Genomic DNA, 24848 nt, shown 5'->3' with positions numbered 1-24848 from the left:
TTCACATTACCAATGTATTTACTGTATTATTTTCTGGTCTGGTCTTTAGAATTTTTCACAGCAGTATAGAGTGCTACATGCTCTTTATCTCACTCTGATTTTTAACCCAACACAAATTTAAATTAGAGGTATGATGACATACACAGTGCGAAGTTATTCCCCTTAAATTGCAGCTACTACATTTCTTGAACATTTGTCTGTGTGTGTGTGTGTGTGTGTGTGTGTGTGTGTGTAATCTTAATGCTCTTAAGCTGTTTCATAACAGCAGAACCATGAGTAGATTAATCTCATGTGTCTGTGTAGCAGGTTGCACCTCGAAAACCCTTGAAAACGGTCTTAGTGTCCTTGGAAGATGCAGTAAAAAATACTCTACAGTAAGTGGGAGGTGAATGATGATTGGTTGTGTGGCATGTTGCCATGTCAGCAGTGTCATGAAGTGTGACCGGATCATGACATGAGCAGGTATGACAACTAAAGGTGATAACTTCATTACTGCAGTGTACTGAATTTAACATCCTGCTTTATAGGCTATTTTGCTTCTGCTGACAGATGCATGTGTTAACATCCACCAAATATTGGGTCACCACTGTGCAGCCTCTGCAATCCAAAGTTCACAGGTTTAATGGCTGATTTGCATACTGCTGTTTCATACCTGATCACATTTTTGAACTGAAATCTGTCTGTCAAAAAGTTTCCGCCGACTTTGTCTACTTTGTTGCCTAACAGACGGCATGTTTATAAGTGAGATTATAACCCTGATTTGGCTTTGACAGCTGATTTTTCATGCTGCAGACAGTCTGCACAAAACGTGACTGGACAGAGAGGGGATCTAAATCTGACTGAGCTTCAGTATGATTATATCGACCAGGAGGGATAATCAAATTAAGCAAATAGTAAATAGTTTTTCTACATGTTGCATGACGCAGATTCCAAACAAGTGAGGACTCGTAAATAAAACAGAATGCGATCATTTGCCAATGCTTTTTGACATAAACTCAACTGAAAAATGTACAAAGACAATATATTTAATATTTATATCATTTTTTTGTAAATATATGCTTATTCTGAATCTGATGCCAACAACACTTTTCACACACGCTGGGGCAGTGGCAACAAAAGACTGGGACACTTGTGGAGGGTTCTGAAAACCCTGGCACCCAACTTTTTTGGAAAGCAAATTTAAAATTTCACTAAAAAACTGTTCTTCTGTTCTTTAAATCTTCCATCACTTCAACATTCTTTTGCAATAAAATATAAAGATCATCATCAGTATCCTGTTTTCACTTCAGTAGAAATTGAAAGGTCCCTTTTCTCTACTTCTATGAATAAGCTCCTGAGATATTTCTGAAAGCACAACATCCCTGGAGGATAAACTAAGTAAGTCTTAGTTTATCTTGGCGAGCCTCCTTGCTCTAATCTCTTTTTGTCCTGCATTTCACTTGAGAAAATCTTCAACATCACCATGAACTCTTTCTGAGGTGCTGCAAAGCCCTCACACTGTCAAAAAAATTTTGTCAAAAGTTTTTTTTTTATTCCTGCCAGCTGAAAGTCAGCGAGATGTAGAACAATATTCATGAGATTTTAACCCACTCACTATGACAGATGGTGTGTAGCATAAAACATGGCTGGGATTATGCATTTCATGTGTTGTGGATTGTACTGTGTGATGCATGTGACTTTGTTTTATTTTAAACAAAAGATACAGCTGCGGTAATCTGCACACCAACTGATTCTGTACCTACGTGAAATAAACATGTAGTATACACTAACGTACATTAATGAAATATCCAGTAAGTAATAATCTGATTAAAGGGTCTAACAACAGAGAACATCTTATGTTATACAGACTGTAAACAAAATGTATGTTTATGTGATTTGAGTCTATAAATAACATTGAAAGAAACAGAAGAGATGGTGTAAAGATGCTGTAGGCCTGCATAATATCACTGACAACACACCTGACATAAACAAAGACCCTCGTCCCACTCGCTGCTCCACCACCTGGCAACAGGTGGTAAAAGGCACTTTATTATCTCAGTTTTGCACTTACTTGTTGCATATTCTTAAACGAATATGTGTTCAATGACATGACCTCAGTGTAAACACTGGGACAAGTGCTATGTCAGCACAGAACCACAGTTGAAACTACAAAGAGAGCGGGAGCAACAAGGTGCACAGCAGTCTGGAGCCCTTACTAAGAGGAACTCGCACTTGTCCCAACTCATCTTACCTTCTGTCTGAGCCTGAGCACAAGTACTATAAATATAAAACAGACAAAGACAAACCTGAAAAGCAAAAACAAGAGGAAGAGGGGGAGAGAGAGAGAGAGAGAGAGAGAGAGGGAGGGTTCGGGGAACACAAGCAAACATACTCACTTTAGTGACAAATGTATCACTTCTGAGTGAAATGTTTAATAGTCAAAATGCCCCATTAGACCACATGAGTCGTGTGGGCGCGTGGGTGTGGGCTATATAATCATATGGTTTAGACTGACACTCACTTCTACACACACTCAGGGGAATTAACCAAGCGCTGGTTTGAACCACTGTGGAACAGTTTGTCAAGTCAAAGCTCTTCTTGCCGGTGTTGTGGGTCGAGCTCAGGAGCTGATTCGGGATCATGGAGGAACTGGCCCGGGAGAGCATCAGCCTGCTGGCCCGGTCCGCGTCTCATGCGGACCCGCCGCGGCTCGGCTCGTTCGGCGCGGTGTTCATCATGCTGAAGTCTGCGCTGGGAGCCGGACTGCTCAACTTCCCCTGGGCCTTTCAAAAGGCGGGGGGAGTGACCACCGCCATCAGCGTGGAGCTGGTGAGGACATCTAACACCTGCAAGATTCACTAACTGCTGTTGTTTTAACAATGTTCACACGGCATGTTTAAGGCTCATAAAATGCTCTGTTCAATGTTTTTAATACTTTAATGGAATGATTAAGCACATTTAACTTCAATGCCTTTACTTTATTGACTTGCATCTTTAAATATCTTGATGTTCTTCCGTGGGCTCAGTTTTTTGTTATCCTGTAGACTGAGCATGTATAGACTCACCGCTCCCGGGTCTCTCCCTGGTGTGAAAAAGGCACATCTTTTTCACAGGTGAGCTCTAATGAAGCTTCCAGTTTAGGTGAGGACCTGAACTTTCAGTTCACTGCATCTACTGACTGCCACAGAAAATATTTATGTGCGAGTGTGTCTGTGTGAGAGTGTCTGTGTGTGTGTGTTATGGATGGATTTCCACACGGGGTTTCCAGGAATGGAAATGATACAAGAGCAGAGTTCAGACAGTTCAATGTCTTAATCACATTTTGTTTGCTCTTTATCCCAAATCAAGTCCTTTCATAGGCCGTCTGGGTTTTTTTCTGTGAAGTTTAAACTTTTCCTGCTTCATGCAAATGTTAAGCAAACTGAAGGATTTTACAGGTGATTTGAATAAGTTTTTCTTTCACTATTTTCTGAAAATAATGGTTAGTTGTGGCTATAGAAAAACATTATTTGCCATTCTTCATCCCAAGTATGAACCAAGTCCTGAAATTCAGGTGCAATTTTCAACAGGTATAACAGCACAGTTTTGGCTAAGAAATATCACAAAAAAAGATACAAAATGTCAGCAAGTTGATGTACCTGTTCCCCCTTTGTCTAAAACTCCATTCGTGGTGTGTTTGTCCATTGTGCGTGGATAGAGATCAAATTAAATCTTGGTGTCTGTGCAGGTTTCTCTGGTTTTCCTCATCAGTGGTTTGGTGATCCTTGGCTACGCCTCATCGGTGAGCAGACAGAAGACATATCAGGACGTGGTGCGTGAGGTGTGTGGACGAGCTGTGGGTCAACTCTGTGAAGTCTGCTTCTGCTTCAACCTCTTCATGATCTGTGTTGCCTTCCTGGTGGTGGTGCAGGACCAGCTGGAGAAATGTAAGTGCTCAATTAAGCTATTTTCATCATCATGATTTTATTCACCAAAATATCAGCATCAGTGAAATGATAAAAATCTTTGTTTCCTCTTCCTGTGAGTGTGTTGGTCATGCTGGCTGCTTTACATTTCTCACATATTACTTGAAATATAATCATACAGCTGTAATAACTGCAGGGCACAGCCAAAAATCATCGGCGGTGTCACAGTAACAGTTGCTCATATGTGACCTGCCTGGGTTAAGACATCGACCATAAACTGCAATGGCACTGGTTCCATTTCAACTTTGTTGTATCTCTCTCACCGCTGGATTAAATAACTAATTAGAAAAAGAAAATGAAGAATTAATCTCACCTACCTTTAGGGGTTCCAACATGTCCACTTGGACTGCAAAACATTTTATCAAAACAGTTTTCTCTTAATTAAAAAAAATGCAGAATTAGTACTTTTTAATTAGTTAATTTTTTACCCATTTCATATTGCTTATACAGAACAAGGTTGCATTAATTTGATTAATTATATTATTTGTAATTATTCTATTGGATATAATGAGAAACAATGATGTCCCACGGGTTTTCTGTAGTACATTCATACTTGGTGTGACCATTAAACAGGTTTTTAATTGAATTATGTGGTACTGAAAATATCTTAAGTCTGAAACAACTCAGTGACCCTGGCAGGCACCCTGAACCAGGAGGCGAGGAAAACACTAACTAAAGCTTTGATAGGTTTGAGGATTACATTATCAAAACCTGTGCATCTTATCCAAATATTACATTTTGTTACTTACTTTAACTTCTGTGTCACATTGTGAAAGATCTCTCAGCTGGCAGCATGGTCCCTAAACTTGTTGTCCACATGGACACTAATCAACCTTTATGGGATCAAGATATTCATGCTTGTATTCTAGAGGAGCAAATGTAACAATAACTTTCACAAAACATGCCAATAACTCACTATGTTATTACAGTTTGATGTTAGCACAACATATAACACGTAATACGACAGGCTCACAGAGTTCCCATCAGAAGTAAGGATGCCGTGCATCCTTATTTAGTTCGTGACTGATTGCACCAGCAGTTATTCATCATGGATCTCTTCCCTGTTTGCACTCAGCATTGGTTTCTGCAATGTTTGAATGTTTTAATGTTATCAAGGTACCAGACTAAATTTGTAGTCAGCAGCCATTTCCCATATCAAAAAATTAATCTCTTTCGGAACACAATTCATCCGCACTTTAATTTTCATTCTAGCTTGCATCAGGATGAACATGTGACGGGCCGCAGTAACGCAACCATTTTTTCATTTTTCCTCTTTGTCATTTTGTCCAACTGAAACCCTTCAAATCCCGTTAATGTTTTTGCTCTGTTCCAATTTTAAACAGAGTATTTGATTGGATTTACAAACACTCCTGCCCTCCCCAAAAAGTCCGTTTGATCAGTTCTGCACGGACATGCGTGCATATGGAGCACTTAGCGAGATATGTTCAAGGATGAAATGATTTAAACATTATCCTTCATGTTCATCCACCAACAACAAGGCATTTATGTCGCCATTAAAAAAAAATCACAATTCACATTACTAGAATGCAAAATGTGGATAAACCTTTTCTAAATGCAGGTGACCTTGTGGGAGTCATGTTGTTCTGTGTTGTCATCCTGTATGCTGATTCCTTTATATTCAGCAGGTCATTAATGTTCTTTTCAACTCTGCTTTGTTCTTCTCCAGTGTGTATTTCTTTATACGAGACGATGACTGGGTCCAGTGAGGGAGACATGCCATACCACTGGTACACCGACCAGCGATTTGCCCTCTTCGTCATGTGCCTTGTCATCATCCTACCTCTGTCCATCCCAAAAGAAATCGGCATCCAGAAATACACAAGGTAGGCTGCACTTATCTGTTGTCAGAATGACGTCCAGTTTTCATGTGATTTAACTGTTCTCTCCTCATATCAGTGTGTTGGGGACGCTGGCTGCTACGTATCTGTGTGTGGCAGTGATTGTCAAATATTACCTGATGGAGAGCCACGCTGTTATAATAACTCCAGAGCACAGCCAAGGGTCTGTAACACTGTTTTTAATGGAGGCATGTGTGTATTGTGTTTTGGCTTCTCATCTTTATTTTATACAACTGTTGTTTTGTGTGCATCAGTAAATGTGTGTGTCTTGTGTGTTTTCCAGTGTCAGTTCATGGGCTTCAATGTTCAGTGTTGTTCCGACCATTTGCTTTGGCTTCCAGGTAAAGTTGACAAAACCAATAAAATTTAAAAAAAAATAAAATTATGATATCCACATCTGATAGTTTCAAAAGTGTCGTTACAAAAAAACCAACAAATCTACAGTTAGATTTTCAAGTCAAACCTGCACAGATATGGATGTTATTATAAATGTACTGGAATGTGTTCAGTGAGTTTTTCTGTGCCTGCACTGTGTGCGGATTTTTAATTAAAAAAAAGTGTTTTTTATGCCTTTTTTAGAAGCAGGTATTACAGTACAGTATCATATTTTACACTAGTAATGTCTAATTGTAGTCAGTGTGACTGACTACAGACAGGAGACAAAGACAAAGAAATGTAGGCTCACCAACCAACCGAGAACAGCACATATTTAAGCATATGGAGCACAAGATAATAGTTTTATTTCCAGCTGTATGTGGTGATTTTTGCCCGAATGCAAGTAGAGTCACAGATATTTGCTCACTTCCCAGTATTCCTGTTATAATATACTGTATGGATACCCCCCATCCCAACTTATAACACTAAGCCATCAGAAAACTCCTCCTTCCTCTTATGAAGTCGTTACTACCAGATGTTTAATACCAGATTGAAAAAATGATGACCTCTAAACAGGCATGATTTAGAATACCTAAGTAGGAAATACAGCACGAAAACAACAAAGTCACTCTCTCCAGTCTCCCAAAGTTGATCTCAAACACAACAACTGTTGTGCCTGTGTGTGTGTTTGCAGTGCCATGAAGCCTGTATAGCAATCTACAGCAGCATGGAGAACCAGAAGCTCATCCACTGGGTGGTCATCTCTGTGCTCTCCATGTTTTTCTGTTTACTCATTTACACTCTAACTGGTGAGTTCACCTCTAAACTACTACAGTGCGTTATGTGCTCAGAGGACAGCCGCTAATCATGTCCGCTCTCTCCATCTCCAGGCGTGTACGGCTTCATGACGTTCGGACGAGTAGTAGCTTCAGATATTTTGATGTCATATCCAGGGAATGATGTGGTCATGATCATTTCCAGATTACTTTTTGGAATATCAATTATCACCATCTATCCTATTATTCTTCTTCTGGGCAGGTGAGAGATGCCAGAGCTGATCTGTTGTTTGAGTTTATGTTTTAGCACCTAACACGTCATCTCTGTGCACGTGACAGATCTGTCATCCTCAACTTGATGCTGCGTTTTCAAAGACGTCGTCGAGGAATAGTCACTCACTCGTTTGAGAGTCGCTGCAGAGTCGTTCTCACCATCATCTGGATCACCATCACTCTTCTCATTGCCATGTTTGTCCCCGACATGGGTCAGGTCATTAGTGTCATCGGAGGAATCAGCGCCTTCTTCATCTTTATTTTTCCAGGTATGAAAACAACTTTAACTTTTATATGTGTATATATATCTGTGTTTGTAATGTATGGACATGGCTTCATAGTCATACATGGTGTATATCCATTTATTATGAGCTTGTTAGTCACCTGTCAATCACTTTGATTTGGACTAACCTGTGTGCGAGGTGCTATAAAGAAAATTTTGATGAATAGTAATGCACTTGGCTCAGTGATGTGACCCTGGCAGTTTGGTGTGTGTTTGTGTGTGGCAGGTCTTTGCTTAGTGTTCACAATGCAAACTGAACCTGTGACCCCAAGAGTCAGGTGAGTGTGTAATTTTTAATGATCTTTTTTGGTAACACTTTATTTCACAGATCCATAATTTCAGAATTATTTCCTGATGTACAAGTAATTTCCCGAAAAACTACATAATTGGTAGTAATTACAGGGAAAATTATCATTAGAGAGCAAATAAAGGAAACATCTTCATCTTCGTCAGTCTGACAGCATATGCAGTGAAACACACAGCACAACCAAATACAGAAATGCCCTGCAAGTTGCACTGATGACAACAGACATGAATCTGTTTTCCAGGGAACAAAAAAACCTGCCTGTTTTTGTAATGCTGTTGACTCATAAAGTTACTGAAGACGGCTACTCATCAGGTTGTTGGAAAATTAGCTAATTTGTTGTTGTTGTTGTTTATTTTAAGGTCTTGACAGCATGATTCAGATGTGATTGCAGATATTAAATTAGTATATAATATATATAATTATTATATATGTTCATGTTTACTTGGGTTTAAATGGTTATTTCCTTTCATGCATTTATGAGGCTATTTTCCTCATAAATTGTACCAAATTATTTAAAAATATGCTTTTAGTCACATCCTGCAACTTTTTAAAAAACGATGCTAGTTATCAGTCCACAGATTTTTTTTTTTTAAGCCTGTAGCTTGCATTGTCCCCCAAGAAGGACAGAAATGTGAAGTGAAATGATTTAAAGAAATTCAGGCCTCTGTGGGTAGATAGCAGATTTGATCCACTGTGTTATGAAGCTAGCATATTTGAATATAAGAAATTATGATGAATGATTATTAATTTCTGTCAAACAAAAGATTTGTAATGTTGTCTCATAACTTGCTGTTACTGGTCCTTCTCTTGATGTTGCTGATTTTTCTCCTCTGCAGGTTGATTTTAACAGTATGGGGAGTCATAACCATTGTAGTTGGAGCCTTCATCTTTGGACAGAGCACAACTATTGCCGTCATGGAGCTTTTCCACAAATTCTGAATTTCACATCATCGCTACTATCTGCAGCAGCTTCTTCACTGTGACTTGCACAACACAAAGTGAGATTTTTAAAGGTGGTCTTTAGTTGTGTTTCTTATCAAGGTCACCCATGACCTGGATATAAAATATATTTATTCTGTGAGAAAGTAAAATATTTCCTTGTGTGTGATGACAATTTGTCAAAGAGAAAAATGTCAAAATGCATTTTTAGGTTTTTAATTGTTAAGTATGTGCATGTTTATGTTTTATGTATGTATCTGTATGCCAATAATACAGTATATTAAAGGAGAAATCACAGCACTGTCTTTGTATCTTCATTTATACTTGAAAACACTGCTAGATGGCAGTATTGGACTACTGAAGCATTATTTATTTATTTATCTGCAAAGTCACTTCATACATGTGTGGAAGTGCATACTGGCAACACAGATAAGAGAAAAGACAGTTGTTATCATTGTTTTTATAGTCCCGGGGATCATTTTGACAAGATAGTGCAGTGTTAAATCAACTACATGAGATGAGACAATATTCTTTTTTAATGCAAACTGATGGGTTTTATGACCTTGGAATACATGTTTACATTAGATGATAATGTGAGTGAATGGTATAAGGATTCTCTTTTATTTGAAGTACACGATTCTTATCTTTCCACTGCATTTTCTCTCTCCACTGACCTCCAGATGGCCTGAATCATACAATCTACAGCTTTCATTGAGCAGAGATGGATGGTTGAAGTATGCTGAATAGCACTGTTTATTGTTTATTGACTTCAAGCTTAAAGGAGTTATGGCATACTGCTTGTGAGCATGCACAGTGTGCCAGTGTACAAGTGAGTAATGTTTTACGGTAAATCCAGAAAATGGGTGCCGTATGGGCTGTGTGCCTGGAGGGCTCTGCTTACATATCAGCCTAACTTCACATAGCCTACTTGTCTGTGAGAACACACAAACACACACACAATACGAACCCCATTCAAACATAGACCATATAGAAACACACAGGGACTCCTTATCAACACTTGAGTAGCCCCTATATCACCTTGTGCTGCCCGACTCTCCGTCAGGGAAAACATATTATAGGCCTACTCTACTTTTGCCCATGGGATTATATTTCAACCTTCTGGCCAAGTTGCTAATTCTACAAACGCAGGGGAAACAAACAACCCTGTTAATCCTATAGTTGCAGTCACTGCAAACTGGCCCAGAGATTTGTAAAAGCATCAGTCCTGGGATGCACAACAACCGTGCAGCTAGCAGCTAGTTAGAAAGATCTCAGCACCTCTGTTATCTGTCTGTTTAATCTAGTTTTCTGCCTTCAAAAATGAAAAAATGGCCAACCTGTCTCAGTTATGTCTTCACAACGGCCAGTGTTTTGCTTCATATCAGCCAAAAAATTAAGAGTGTACATTCATGCTAGCATCTACTTGATGTTGCATGAAGGAACAGTGGTTTGAGCTAAACGCTAAGATTAGCATGCTAGCATGTGAACAGTGTGGTGATATTTAGCAGTATAATCACTGTGTTAATGATTGTAACTTAGCCTACTGGCATGCTAACATTTGCAAATTAGCGTTGAACACAAAGTACAGCTGGGACTTAAGGGAATGTCTGTAGTTTTGCAGGTATTTGATCATAAACCAATGAATAGAAGAAAAAAAAAGACTGGTTAGTTATTACAATTCATCTTGCAGGGGATTTATCCTTTGAGATGTGATAACCATTGTTATAGATGATATAGTTGTTGAGATATTTCAGTCTGGACCAAAAACGTGGACCAGCCAACACCCTGATCCCCAGAGGCAGTAGCGTGGCTAAAAATCATCCATTATCGTCTTCATTATATTATCTTTTAATTTTACTCTGCCTCTGAAAAATTATTTCCAGTACTCATTATTATGCTGTCCCCTGTAGCTACTTTGTTATTGAAGGGTGACTTGTAATGTATGCTTCTTGCAGTGCTAATTAATGAAATGGCAATTTCTAGCAAAATGCCTTTTAAATGTTAACTGTTCCTGATAAGAGCAACAGAAACATTCCTGACTGAAAAGGGATGAGTGGATATTATGTCTGTTTCTCTCTCTCTCTCTCTCTCTCTCTCTCTCTCTCTCTGTGTGTGTGTGTGTGTGGTTTGTCTCACGGTCATGCTGATTGAAATCTGCATACCTTTTGTGTTCAGAATGGGAGTAAAAATCCTGTTTTGCTCCAGTTTAATTTGCAGATCACCGTCAGCTCTTTGACTGTCTGCCTGCATACCAAGAGGGATGTTACTGTACCAGTGCTGTGACAGTGTAGAATACATGTACAATGTAGTTTAGTGCTTGTATGTGTACGACCTTATTTTCTATGTATCAAGGTTATGACCAGCAGGCTGAGATCATCACGATGGAGATAACATGCATCCATCACTTTGCTTCTCAGGCCTTTATTGAAGGGGTGACAGCAGATCTTTGACCTCAAGGCTGAACTCGGTGGGATAATCGCTGCAGTGGCAATGAGCTCAGGTGAAGGAGAGGCCTCTGCCACCTTGTGTGAGTGCATCAGATCAGGATTACATTATTATCTGTTTGTGATACTAAAAGAGTGTTAATGTTTTTCCTCACTAATATATAATTTTCCTTGAAAATAAACAATAATAACAATAATAATCTATAATAATGAAACCTCTGGTCATATCTGATAGATTAGATGATAACCAGTGTGAACTGGTTATGAAATTGAGAACTGAAATTGGAAATATTTTTGTGAAATATATATTATCAGTCACTCTGATATAATTGTTTCTTTTGAAAACATAATTTTTCAAAACAAAGGGGGAAAGTCATACAAACAAACAATGAGACTATACCAGCTGAAACATAATAGGATGGTGAGATCTACAAAGCACCAGAAATTTGACTAATTAAATTCACCATTCAGTCCTGTCATCGTATTCGCACACAATGTTATGAATAACAATGAAGAATGGAAAGTGACTGTAAGACTGCATAATAAATTTGTTCTCCCTACCATGTACAACTGGATTTCATTCTCCCACTTTTCTTTATCTCTCCTTCCAATAAGAGCATCATAGTAATTACTGCAGTATTCACATCTGTCTGGTTAAAAAAAAAAAAGCCTTCTGATAATGAAAATAGGCATACCACAATGAAACATTTGGCTTTTCCTAAATGTAAAAAGTCTTTTTGAATGTTTGCTGTTTGTTGTAGCTACAATTAACAGAGATGCTCAGAAAACACATGAATGTTCCAGGTTGTAACAGGTGAAACTGAAATGCATTTCTGTTAATAGGATTCAGTATATTGTTTGATGTAATCACTTCAATATTTTGGGTCTTTGGTGGTGCCAGGATATCACAAACATAATCCATCAAGTAGATGCTGACACCTTTCTGTCCGGACCAAAGTGGTTGACTAACCAATGGAAAGACTCACGAAACTGCTATCATGACAAAAAAACCCCACTCCTGTCATTTGGCGTCACAATTCAAGGATGTATTTCAAGTAATTCAAGTTTGACTCTGATAGACCAGCAGTTTGTTAACTTGCACACCAAATGGCAGACAAAGTCAGCAACTAGCTGGTGAAAATACTATAACACCCAGGAAACTTTTCCTGAGGATTTGACAGAAAACCGAGCTACAAGGTGATTGTTGCTAATTGGTAATGTTGCTTTTTCTTCTGTAGTCTTTGAGTTATTAGAGCTTTTGGTTGCAGAGAAGGAATTACCAAATGCACAGAAGCACAAGAGTTTCTGATAATTCTTTGTCCTATAGGGAAGTTAAGACTGTTTGGAGATAAGATTTCCTCCAAAGTCCGAGCACCAAGTCAGCTCCAGCTTATTCTATCTGTTTCATCAAAAACGGGCAGAAGAGGTTTCATTCGAATACTGAGATTGGTACACCAAACAGTGGGTGGGTTAGTAATTTAAATCAGCTTGACGGACATGTCTGTATTACAGTTCTGCTTGTGTTTCAGTATACAGGGAGCTCTAACAGCACAGTGTTACTGGCTGAGTCATGCAGTTAGTTTGTTAGTGGAGACCTGAGTGAGCTGAATGCTGGAGGGAGCTCAAGAGTGGCTGCCCTTTAGGAATAATGTACCACAGAGTTTGGATGCAGTCCGTCTCTCTTCCTATTTACACAGCACATTTAATTTTTTTTCAGAGTCACACATGACCTTTAAAACTCCAATCTCTTTAATATCATTTATGATGTATAGACCTACACTATGCTGTTGTATTTGATTTGAATACCATAAACTTCCTTGTCCTCTAAACGAAGCAGAAACATTTATGTATTGAGAATTCAACAACTAAGCAGTGCTGAACATTTGTTCAAGTAATATGATCAGATCAGCCGTGAATATGTTCGTAAGAATCTAAATATTTTCTAAAATATTTTTATTTACAAAGACATTCATATCAGATACTTCTTGCCTTCAGTTTGTTCTTACTTACAATTATTGCTTGTCTTTGATTTTAATAGTTTTTATCTTCTAATTGTGAAGCACTTTGTAGCCCTGATTTTGAAACATAATTATGTTTTACTTATTTTCTAAATGTAGTCACAATATCCATCGTTCACTTTCAGAGCCAAGATTTACAGCATGTCGAGTATGTATTCTGAATATAATGAAAGTATATGATAAGAAACAAGAGTTTTGATTATTTTGTTTACCTTCACAAGTCATTACGTCAAGATCTTTACATCATTTGTGTTTTTAGACTTTGTAACTCTCACCAGCATTTCCAACATAAGCTATTCCATCTCCTCTTGAAATACCTGATTGCATCGACTGCCTTCCTCCACCTGTCACTGTCTGAAGTACTGCATTTGAACAGTACTGAAGGGACATTAAGACATAAATAGAAGGGTAACTCCACAGTGTACACATTAATATTACAAGAGTCGTCACTGTTACAAGCACTAAATCAGACGACAAAGTGTTTACACCAATCACTTTTGGAAATCCTAATTGTACCTGGATATCCCAAAGGTCCATTATTTATGAATGAGAGCCCCTCTGTGAGTGTCCTGTTTTTACTTAGTCACATATTTCTTATTAAAACCTGAACCAGTCTATGTGAAGTATTGCATATTGGCAGGGGAGAAAAGTGAACGCAGAGAGGCAAACATGATGTAAACCACATTCAAATGTGGCACTGAAAGACGATATTTCAAATGTCAGTTTTCATCAGCTCACCCACACTCTAAAGAGCTCTAATAATTATATAACATGATGACACAGATCAGTTCACCGTGGATAATCTGGATGGAAATATGCACACACAAGCATATCCCGCAGAAGAGAGAATCACTTAGTTCATTCAGACACTCAAACTCTTGTGAATTCACCCATAAACTGAAATTCAGAATACTTTGATCTACACAGTCATTATCTTGCTTTGGTCTATGCATGGCCATTTGTCAAAAAATCCTGCATTAGAATTGTTATCATGCAGCATTAACCACGTATGCGCAATCAGATTGTAGTTTTCAGAGTTCTATGTTAAAGAAACTACAAAACAGTAAATAAACTAAGCCACAAAGAACATTTCATGGAGAAAATACAGGCTAGTTGTTTTACATTTTACAAGACAACAGGCCAATACATTGGGATCTCTTACTTGTGTATGTATTTATTGAAATTTCCAATTCAGTCTCCCACACCCAAACGCACTTTTTCACAATTTACAATTACAATTTTCTCACATAGTCATCAAACAGATGAATTTAAATATACAATTAATTAATATAAAATGATTAACAATGCCGAATAATAATATGCTTATGAAAGGCTAAATAAAAATATAAAAATTAACCTTCAAGCTTAAATTAGGTTTAGGTAGAAGTAAACAGTAAGTTATTTGGACCCTGTTTTAATCTCTCTGCAACTTTATCTCCACTGTCATATTTATACATTTTTTTCAATTTCAACAAAGTAATATACTCCTTTAAATTAAGCCACGCCCTCATCACGCATGCGCAATGTTGTTCCGAGTCACGTGAAGCGTGATTCCGCTCCCCGACGTGAGCTACAGTCCGGTGAGTTTCTGTTCAGTGTTTACGGGTTGTTCCAATGTCTCTTGTCGAAGGACCGTTCTTGAGACTGTTTATCGGGACAGATACGTGTTTCTGAGAGCCTCCAACCAGCACAGTGTGTCAGCAAACGAAGTCTTTACGAGTTTTAGGAAGCACAACTCGGTCGTTAGCACTGTGCTGTGGGAAGCTTCCCGTTCAGTCTCGGCTCAGGATAAACTTTGTGTTGCACAGTTTGTTTTTCGCAAATATTTATCATACTACGGTCTTTATAACCCAATATGCCACCAAATTAAGGCTGTTGTGTGTCTGAACGCAGACGTAGAGTACATAAGTGCCTCTCATTAGTAATTTTATTTCAGATTTTGAGATTGCAGAAAGTTTTGGCTACACACTGCAGGTAGTAGGCTACCGTATGGGATATGACCTACTTTGCACATGTCACACATGATTTATCTAAGTTAGGAGGAAAGCAGACCGGTTCACATTGTTGCCAGGATATCTTTTTCTTTATTCATCCCTTTGCTGTCGAAAGTTGTTTGAATCTGTCATATACGTACGACCATCAGTCTGTGGTTACCAAGTGCATTTACGTGAGTGCGTCGGCACTATACTTGAATATTTCCCTTTTATACTCCTTTATGCTTCTGCTCCACTGCATTGTAAACCAATATCATACCTTCTTCTCCACTTCCTTTATTTTACTTCATTTATTATATACCAAATCAGAAATATAGTGTTTTATATACATTTTTAGACATACCGGAGAGGATCTTGTGACTGAATGGAATAAACACTTAGACTTAATTTCTATTTAATATATTTTGATTATTGATTATTTTTTGCATCAACTGCTTGCAGACAAGAAGGATAAGGATGATCCCCACAAGTACCTATCCCAAGATGTCGTCTTCTAGATAAAACACAACTTTGATAATCCTCTGGGAAATTTTTGAAATACACATACACACATATACATTTGTGTATATATAACATATAAAAACACCTGAGAGTAACATGAAATTACAAACACTTCACATTTAAAATCATCTGCTGTGTTGAAGGGCTCAGCTGCTGTTGACAGAAACTAACTAGATGTTTTTGCTGTTTTCTTCCTGCAAGAGATAGCTATTTGGCAAGTCATTTCAAACCAATAATTAATTATTCAATAGTTTGATTAGTTTTCTGCCAACTAATTATTTCAGGACATAGCTGGCAAGCATATAACTAATGTTCATTTGTTTTTTACTTTAAGCTTGTTCTGAGCTTCTTTAGTTCGACTACAGTAAGAGCTGGTCATAAAGATTCCAACAAAGCATCTGAGATGATAAATTCAAACCTAATTACGATCATGAATAATTAATTAGCAATGTAAAACTTGTTTCAGTTCTCTATCACCTTCTTTAATCTCTTGTATGGATAAAACATTAACATCTGGCTGTTTTTCTTTTATCAGCAGCTGAAATGTTCACAATCAGCCCAGAGCAGATGACTTTCATACATACAAGCAGTGCTTATAAGTATGATTTATGAGGAATAATTGATGAATGTGCTGCCATTCTGTATGCTAGCTTCCATATATTGTCATTCATCACTGAGTCACTACAGTCTAATCAAGAAATGACCCAGAAATGCATTCTCCTGCCCAGTGTTGTCATCTAAATCATGTGCACATGAGTAGAGGATTAGCTCTTGGGTTAATTCGATTCTGACTGTAAATTTATTTAGTGTCATGAATTACAAATTGCTCAATAATTACATGAATTGTTATTTTTAGCTCACCACCGCTGAGTGAAAGACCGTACCTTCACAGGATGACCTGAATATACGTAGATTAGAAGACGATGCTGTGTTGTTGGCCCCACCATGGTAAACAAACGCAATGCACGTATCTCCAAATTTGGTGATTTTGAAATTTTTATAAAGACTGTAGTAGAAAAAAAGTCTCCTACTTCATAAATAAATGAATGAATAAATGGGATATTTGAAGAATTCTTTCAAAGGACAACAACAAAATCTGTGAACTTGGATACTCATGTAGTCATCATGTGAAAATGTTGATATGTTAGGGATTGTTATTCTCAAGTCTTATTAGAAGAGACTTGGTTGTAGTAATGTAGTCGGAAATTATACATAATATACATAACCCCATGGTCTGCTGAGGTAATGACGCGTATTTACAGTCTGCCCTGTTTCCTGAGGGCACTACATCACAGTGAGTCGACGTTAGTAATTCAGCACCACTCATGCATGTAGAGAAAAATGAAGGGTTGCAGAGTTTGGTCTCCATTTAATTCATTGTGAAATGTATTGTTTGCAGATTTGCTTTAAATCTCGACTCCACCTGTAAAATGTAAGCCGCTCACACAAACGCTGATGGATTAAATCAAATGTGCTTTTTAATCTGAGGATTTCTATTACAACAGGTGTAGAGGATGAGCTCGGGCAATGGGACCAGGAGGAAAGTCAGTAAGCTGAAGCATTTCAACAACATGGTGGCATCTGACCCTGAAACACAGACTGAGATTGATGGTCTTTTTAGTAAAATTAGAACCTATGTCAAACCATCCAATGAGGAGTGGTGCATCCCCGACCCAAACGTCGCTCTCAGACACCCGGTGGAGAAACACAGTCGGCTGCAGGCCCTGAAGGCATCGCTGAACGCTGTAAAGAACCAGCTCAGTGACAAGAACGTGCAGGTCTGGCATCAGCACACCAACTCAACCAACAGAGCCGGGAAGGTGATCTCTGCCGTTCGTTCGGCTGCAAACGCGGAAATCTGCACTCAGGCCTGGTGCAAGTTCTTTGAGATCTTGGGAGTCTTCGATCTTATTCCAGAGGAGGCTCTTCAAAATGGAGAGCTCAACACGATTCACCTGTGTGAAGCTCCAGGGGCCTTTATAACTGCTCTGAACCACTACATCAAAACCAGTGAGTCCACACGCTACTGTGACTGGAGCTGGGCCGCCAACACGCTCAACCCTTACCACGAGGCTAACGGTGGGAGCACAACGATTGCAGATGACCGGTTAATTGCTAACACACTTCCCTGGTGGTTCTTTGGCTCAGATAACACGGGCAACATCATGATCCAGAAGCATTTGCTGGAGCTGCAGGCATTTGTGGCAAACATGCGTCGAGTTGACCTGGTGACAGCAGATGGTAGTTTTGATTGTCAGGAGAACCCTGATGAGCAGGAGGCGCTGGTGGCGTCACTGCATTACTGTGAGGCCACAGCTGCACTGCTGCTCCTGAGCCCCGGTGGGTCCTTTGTACTGAAAATGTTCACCCTGTATGAGCACTCCTCCATCTGTTTGCTCTACCTGCTCAACTGCTGCTTCCGCTCTGTCAACGTCTTCAAACCCTCCACCAGCAAGGCCGGCAACTCAGAGGTTTATGTCGTATGTCTGAACTATGAGGCCAAGGAGGCCGTGAGGCCTCTGCTCTCCAAACTGATTCGTAACTATGGACCACATCTGGCTGACCGAGAGGCACTTTTCCCCAACTCACATGTCCCGCAGTCATTTCAGCGACAGCACGAAGAGGTGTGCTTGTACTTCCACACGCTGCAGGTAGAGACGATCACGGAAAACCTGCGACTGTTTGAAGGAATGAGCGCAGAGCAGAGGCAGCGGCTCGACCACATCAGAGACTGCACGGCTCAGGAGTACCTGCAGCGCTTCCAGGTAGGATGTCTGCAGACCATGAAGTTGGTATGCAGTCAGGCTTCAGAGTTCATTCTTGACCTTTGAAAGAGCAGCTGACAAAACACTTTCACCTACAGGTGCATTCGGTAGCTGTACTAGAGCCATCTCATCATATTGCTTAGTGGCCACAACGGTTGATCAAAATGTTATTAAATGAAGAGGCACAAACACCATGTCAGTGATTTGTTGTATTTTCATTGTTTACACTTTATCCTCAGAGGGAAATCGTGGTTGTTCTCAGGTCCACACAAAATTTTGGACAGACATGAGACCTGGAAAAGTTTGAACGAGTAACTTAACACCAGGCTGAAAAGGACTCTTTTGCTGTCCTGGCAGGCTGAAAATTATTATTAGGATCTTTAATCTGACAAATAGTCCAAAAAGCTGAAAATGTATTCAATTTATAATAATGTGAAACCAAGACAAGTTAAATTATGTTTGTGCTGATTTTAAATCCAACATTGGTTTGTGAAAAAAAAAAAAAAAAAAGATTTAACTTGATGAGGTTTCTCTGTCGTAGGTGAGCTTCCTTCCCCGGAGTCGATGGATCTCTCGCAACACGGTGAATCCCGCCTGCTGCAGCGTCTCAGCGGGTCGACCTTTGGGACAGAAGAAGCAAACAGGCTCCTTCAACGAGCGGAGGGAATTGCAGACCCTGAGCTGGAGGGAGCGCGTTGAGAGGGGTTGCCATGCTACCTGGATACAGAGACACAGCACTGAGACCGGTGGGAGAGGCTGCATGCTGGAAGGACCCCTGTCCACCTGTCTGGTGGATTCATGGTATGTTATCATCGGCGCTGCACTACCTGCTGTGATAAACTCTCCCTTCTGTGAAGGAGGATTGTTAAATCAGTTGAATGAGGCCCTGAAGGACACAGCAGTAGACTGGACTTGTGTACCTCCCTGTGGCTCTTGCCATGTGGTTTGCACTGCCTCCATAATGTCCGATGTTGCAGGTCTTTGTGACTTCACGGCTGACAGAGATGGGAACCAAAAGAAGAGGCAGTGTCTGGTGTTCGGCAGCCGCTCAGTGTGGGGTGCCTGTGAAAGCCAATTTGGGAATTTAGTCTTGACATTTTCTGCAGAGCCTTCATTTCCTCAAAGAGGCTGCCTCACGCTGCACGACGGGGAGCCGCTGTATCAGGAACAGCTCTTAGGCTGTGTTGTGTTCTCCCTGCAGACCCTGAACTCTGGGGATGCCCTGCTGCTGCCTGTGTTTTCTGCCCTCACCCGTGTCACAGCAGCTGTTGTGCTCTGCCTACATGTCTGTTTTCACTCAGTCACATTCAGGTGTCCGCCCCCGTCAGGCGTTGTAGGGACAGTGCTTGTGTGTGCGGGCTTCAGCCCTGAAGCTGCTGCTCGAATACTCCCTGTTCTCACTGATGTCCGTAACTGCATGGGTCAGTTAAGAGGAGGGGAGGGCTCGGGTAAAGATTTCCTGTCTGGTAGCGACAGACAGGTGCTGCAGTTTGTCCCTATGGAGGAAGTGCTCACTGGAGGACTGACTGAGTTCCTGTGGACCATGAACTCCGAGATCATGCAACAGAAGCTCCATTTACTCATGCAGTCATAGTGCAGTTCAGTGAGCTGTGACTCTGTCATTATGTTACAGACCGTTTTATTCTTGCTGAATCAGCAGCAAGGTTCAGCTACATGAGCTTTCTGCAGTTAGTGACTGAATCAATTTTTAGCATTGAAAGAGTCACCCACTGATTTAGCATGGCACTCCAAAACACCATCTGACTCACAATGGACAATTATAAAGACACTGATGATTTGTCAGACTTTATTCTGCTTCCTCTGGAGACCCAAAAGCATTTATACAACTTTTGACACATATGCAACAGTCCTGAAAACAGACTGATGTTTTGTATTTTTAGTCTAATGATGAAGCTAATCAGAAGAGATTGTATTAAACTTACTGCTATATTCATCACACTGCCCTATCAATGCTGTTATTTATTAAGGAACTTCTGGGACTTGTGGGACTGTTTTAGAAATTAAAATTACTGACCTCTGAAGGATGATGTCATGTAGGCAAAGTTTTGTGCATCTCTGTCTTTTCAACTGGCATGCTATTGGAAATAGTAATATGAATTTAGGATGTAAAACGACCAAAGAAAGCAATAGGGAGAGTGATGGAACAGATTTAGAGCCCAATAGAAACATTGGTTTATCTTAACACAGATCTATCAGTATCGGTGTATATGTTGTCTACTAAGTGATAAGAATTACCTGTTCAACAGCATGCATCTGGCATGTGTTTTTTTATAATTCATGGATCATTGTCATGATAGAAGTGTCTCCCATCATATACTTGGCGAGATGAAGATAAATTGAAAATAAGAATAAGCCTGCAGATTAAGCCTGGAAATTTGAGGCAGATCAAGTATGTTGTTATAGATGCATTTGCATTTGCTTATTAAAAAATTGGGCCAAAAATATGTGTTGATCTCAAATTAGTTAAATATTGAATAAATAATTCTGAAACAATTAATCACATCAGTTAATTGTGGAAAATGCATAAACAGTAATTAGTGAAATAATGTAAGAAAATGATTAAAACTCATTATCATAAAGTCATTATTATATTATTAGTAATTTTTTGTAATTTATACCATCTGTACTTTATGAGACAATAATTTTTCATGTCAGTTTTTTTTTTCAAAATGCTAGTTTTAGTTTATTTCATTATATTGCTGATATTTTCTCAATAACACTCATGTGTCAGAGATGTCACCACCCGCTCATCTTTTAGCCTTTTTAGTCACATGTTTACAACGACAACAAAGTAATTTGGAAATAAAATTTGTATAACAACATTAAAAGAATATCCAATCAAATTCACTTATCATGAATGTGAATAATGGAAGAATATTTCTTAATCACAAGTTCTTTAATCACTTAATATACAAGTTTGTTTTTTCATTTTTATGTTTTACACAATAGTGGACTTTTTTTAAAAAACATTCTGAACAGGACATTTAACATTTTAGAGTTAAAAATAAAGGTGTCAGTGTCCTCAGGCTGTGTAGTGGTGAGACAGTTATATACATATATGCTGATAAATCTCTGGTAAGCTGGGCATTTATGCAGATGTGCAGCCACCTTAAAAACATCTTTATTATTGTTATTTCACTTCTGAAAAATTTAGGCCAGAACAACAGCATTTGATGGTACAAGCTTGGAGTGCACAAAAGTGCAAATTACTTTCAGTATTTGATCAATAGAACTTCTATGACAAAATTCACTCAGGATTTTAGGGAGGCAGAATAAACAACAGTCCAGCCCTCAGCACCAAACCTCCTGTCAGTCACAGATGGTTTGTGTTGAAAACCACATCATAAAGGCCTTGGAGTTTTACCCTGAAGACACATTATTTCATCCCAGGTTGTTAGGGATCTTTTTGTCTTTGTGCCACCGTGCAGCTTATAGCCAACTTGCTGTTAGACGATGAAGTTTTCTCTTTGGTGTCCAGCAAGAAAAACTTTCTGTCCGCATATGAAAGAAAGGACAGCCTGTTTGCACTAAAATGGTTTCTATTTTATGAGCTTTTCAACAAGGGAGCTGTTGAGGAAAGAAACATGTACATATGCTACTAAAGATATGCTGTTTGTGTTTATTTGTAGTTTGTGTTCATGCTTTTATAACATTAATATGTCACCTTGGAGTTAATTCTTTTAGAGCCTTTCAAAAATGATAAAACAAGTGCACTGACAGACGACATGTCATTTTAAGTTTTCTGTTCCCTGATGCAGCTCAAAGGTCATGACATCTTCTGATTCTGTGAAAATGAGGAAAACAAGGATCTGCACAACAGTCAGTGTCTTCAGATATTGTCTCAGAAACAAAACTATAATTTGGCCACTTGCTAGCAGTCCTGTCAGGCTGTAATGTTCATTACACAGTAGAAAACACCACTGAGAGATAGATGAAAACTGGACTGACAGCTTCGCTATTCTTAGATCACTGGCAGATGCACTTCTCATGCAGGTGCGCGAGAGAAAACTTTTATTGATCTCATACTTTTAACAAGCAATTCCTGGATTCTTATCACAGAAATGTAACTGCTGGCCTGAGGGTGCTACCAGAGAAAAGATTTTTGTATAGATCAGAACAAAAATAAAAGCTAATAAAAATCTGCGACCTGCCTCTAAAACTGATAATACTGGAATACTGGAACATTATCTAGACAAAAGTATCCAGATACACCTTTTTATTATTGAATGCGGGTGTTTTATGGGGCTATTAGACCCCTTAGTTCCCGTGAAGGGAAATCTTAATGCTTCAGCATACCAAGACATTTTGGACAAGGCTATGCTTCAACAGTTTGGTGAAGGCCCTTTTCTATTCCAGCATGACCGTGACCCAGTGCACAAAGCAAAGTCCATAAAGACATGGCTGGATGAGTTTGGTGTGGAAGAGTTTGACTGGCTCAAACAGTGCAATAATGGTGTTATGTGTGTGAGAGCGTGTGCGTGACTGAGTCGATTGATTGGGTTGTATTGTGCACCAGGGATTGAATCCGTCCTCAGACCAACATTCTTCTTCTGTTGCTCTCTGTCCTCTCCAAAAGTACTCACGAACACATCAGCATACCAGCATTTGTGTCTCTGCAGCTGATGCTGATTACAGTCCAGTAATCAGCGGGTGAAACGATCAGTTTGCTGTATTTGATAACTGTCTTATGAGTTCACTTTAGATTTATTCAACAAAACAGCTTTCTGAAGTTAATTTAATTGTTTAATGGAAGGGATGCAGACCTACAACACTAGGAAAAGGAAAAAATGTGTTGTATGTATCAAACTATACATGTTGATGAAATGTTAGTGTGTCAGTCGGCACCCACTGACACGGAAGGAAACGTAATATTAGAGACCTTTTTTAAAGCTGTTCAGATGATAAGTATAGTGACAAGAAAGCCAATAATAATTAGATACATACTGACATTAATGTGCTGCTGGCATGAATGTGACAGAATGCAGGACCACAGCAGTGTTTTGGCTGATATAAATGTTGAATCTGTGTGTGAGTTTTGGTTTTCACAGTCACTGCTCAGTGGAGACTCGCCAGTTGCTCGGCTGTCTGCGGAGAAAAGATGTTGATGGCTCGAGTGAAATGAAACTTTCTTTATGCAACAAAAATAAAGCAGCAGGAATAAACTTGTGAGGAGAGCAGCTATGTTCCCCGCAGAGCAGGATGTGCTCAGCAGAGGAATTCAGCTCAGTCAGTCAATTGTCTCCCTGTGATCTCATTTTAAGAGAAGCTGTCTTGCTTGTTAGTCTCGCTTTGTGACTGCAATCACTAATCTGTGATGAGAAATGAAGTGGGTTTGCAGGAAATAAAGTATGAACATTCATCAAAACATCCTCAGCCTAACAAAATGACAATTAAACTTCTTGTTTATTCTGCTTTCTTGCAATTAAATTTGCAAGGTGTTTCGCACAGCTCTGCCCCTCCCACCCTGTGCTGGCTATTAATCTCCTTATTGCCACAGGATTCTGACCTAATCAGGTTTCTCCTTTTCTAGTTGCCCGATTCATGTTCACGAGACCTCATTTTTAGCATATGTGTCAGAATTAAAGGAATTGTTTCTCACTTTCTTGCTGAGTTTTAATAGAAGATTCATCAACTCTCAGACTTCAGGGTGGGTTTAATCTTCCCATGTAACTCCCAGACAGAAAGCATATTTTCCAAAGTGGTGAACTATTGCTGTGAGTCAAAGTTCTGTCTGAAAAAACTTTGTCAGGTCACACACGTCTGTTTCCATTAGCTTCATTACTTTAGTGAATACATTTCCCTTCATGTTACGTGGTCAGTGGATGACACTTTTATTGTCAAAGCAGATGTTCTGCCAGATGCTGTGTCACCCTGCACCACAATACAGGAAGAAGAGAGAGTCAATGTGAGTCATCTTCCTGGTCCTAAAAGGATTTGCACACAGTGTTTCTTTACAGGCATTCATATTCCCTGGAGGACGTATCACAATGACTATTGAGTGTGTAATGTTTAGCACCACTATGCAGTTCACATTTGTAGCACTGAGTGAAATTTTATGATTTATGTAAAGTGCTAATTAGCTAATTTCAGCATGCTAAAATGCAAAATTAAGATTGGGGGCGTGATAAAAAATTATAGCTGCTTAACAACAAGGTGAGAGAATGTTAGGATGTATGAAATAAACTTTTCCCAAAGATGGTTTCTGTCTTTTGTTTGATATGATTTTCATTAGTTATTGAATGTTGAGTGAAACATCATGACTGACAGCTGAGCACTGCTTGCGATTGGTTCAGGTGGGTGAAGAGGTGGGAACTTGAAGCTCTGCCGCCCAATCGCTACTGCGCAGGCT

General features: G+C 39.3%; 2 protein-coding genes across 4 annotated transcripts; both read left to right on the top strand.

The window, feature by feature from the left end:
• Positions 1–2328: 2328 nt before the first annotated feature.
• Positions 2329–8999, top strand: slc38a8b (solute carrier family 38 member 8b). The gene is made up of 10 exons (XM_046394175.1): positions 2329–2808; positions 3707–3905; positions 5632–5788; positions 5862–5966; positions 6087–6144; positions 6873–6987; positions 7069–7216; positions 7294–7496; positions 7737–7788; positions 8654–8999. The coding sequence occupies exons 1-10, from the start codon at positions 2620–2622 to the stop codon at positions 8754–8756; spliced, it is 1329 nt and encodes a 442-aa protein (XP_046250131.1). The 5' UTR covers positions 2329–2619; the 3' UTR covers positions 8757–8999.
• Positions 9000–14719: 5720 nt separating this feature from the next.
• Positions 14720–22218, top strand: cmtr2 (cap methyltransferase 2). Of its 3 annotated transcripts, none has more exons than XM_046385821.1 (3): positions 14720–14798; positions 17219–18478; positions 19020–22218. In XM_046385821.1, the coding sequence occupies exons 2-3, from the start codon at positions 17228–17230 to the stop codon at positions 20070–20072; spliced, it is 2304 nt and encodes a 767-aa protein (XP_046241777.1). In that variant the 5' UTR covers positions 14720–14798; positions 17219–17227; the 3' UTR covers positions 20073–22218. The 3 variants fall into 3 exon arrangements, with proteins under 3 accessions (XP_046241777.1, XP_046241796.1, XP_046241787.1); XM_046385840.1 differs by lacking the exon at positions 14720–14798 and adding an exon at positions 14891–14910; XM_046385831.1 differs by lacking the exon at positions 14720–14798 and adding an exon at positions 16049–16661.
• The last annotated feature ends 2630 nt before the right edge of the window (positions 22219–24848 follow it).

The sequence above is a fragment of the Scatophagus argus genome, chromosome 1 (genome assembly GCF_020382885.2).
Source record: "Scatophagus argus isolate fScaArg1 chromosome 1, fScaArg1.pri, whole genome shotgun sequence".
Taxonomy (NCBI): Eukaryota; Metazoa; Chordata; class Actinopteri; family Scatophagidae; genus Scatophagus; species Scatophagus argus.
This window is presented reverse-complemented; position numbering and strand designations above follow the sequence as displayed.

What these genes read in the sequence shown, in the direction of transcription:
- slc38a8b (XM_046394175.1), top strand. Translation starts at nt 2,620, where the DNA reads ATGGAGGAACTGGCCCGGGAGAGCATCAGCCTGCTGGCCCGGTCCGCG. An exon ending in CCATTTGCTTTGGCTTCCAG is followed by an intron (nt 6,145 to 6,872) that starts GTAAAGTTGACA and finishes GTGTGTTTGCAG; the next exon opens with TGCCATGAAGCCTGTATAGC. An exon ending in ACTCATTTACACTCTAACTG is followed by an intron (nt 6,988 to 7,068) that starts GTGAGTTCACCT and finishes CTCCATCTCCAG; the next exon opens with GCGTGTACGGCTTCATGACG.
- cmtr2 (XM_046385821.1), top strand. Translation starts at nt 17,228, where the DNA reads ATGAGCTCGGGCAATGGGACCAGGAGGAAAGTCAGTAAGCTGAAGCAT. An exon ending in AGTACCTGCAGCGCTTCCAG is followed by an intron (nt 18,479 to 19,019) that starts GTAGGATGTCTG and finishes TCTCTGTCGTAG; the next exon opens with GTGAGCTTCCTTCCCCGGAG.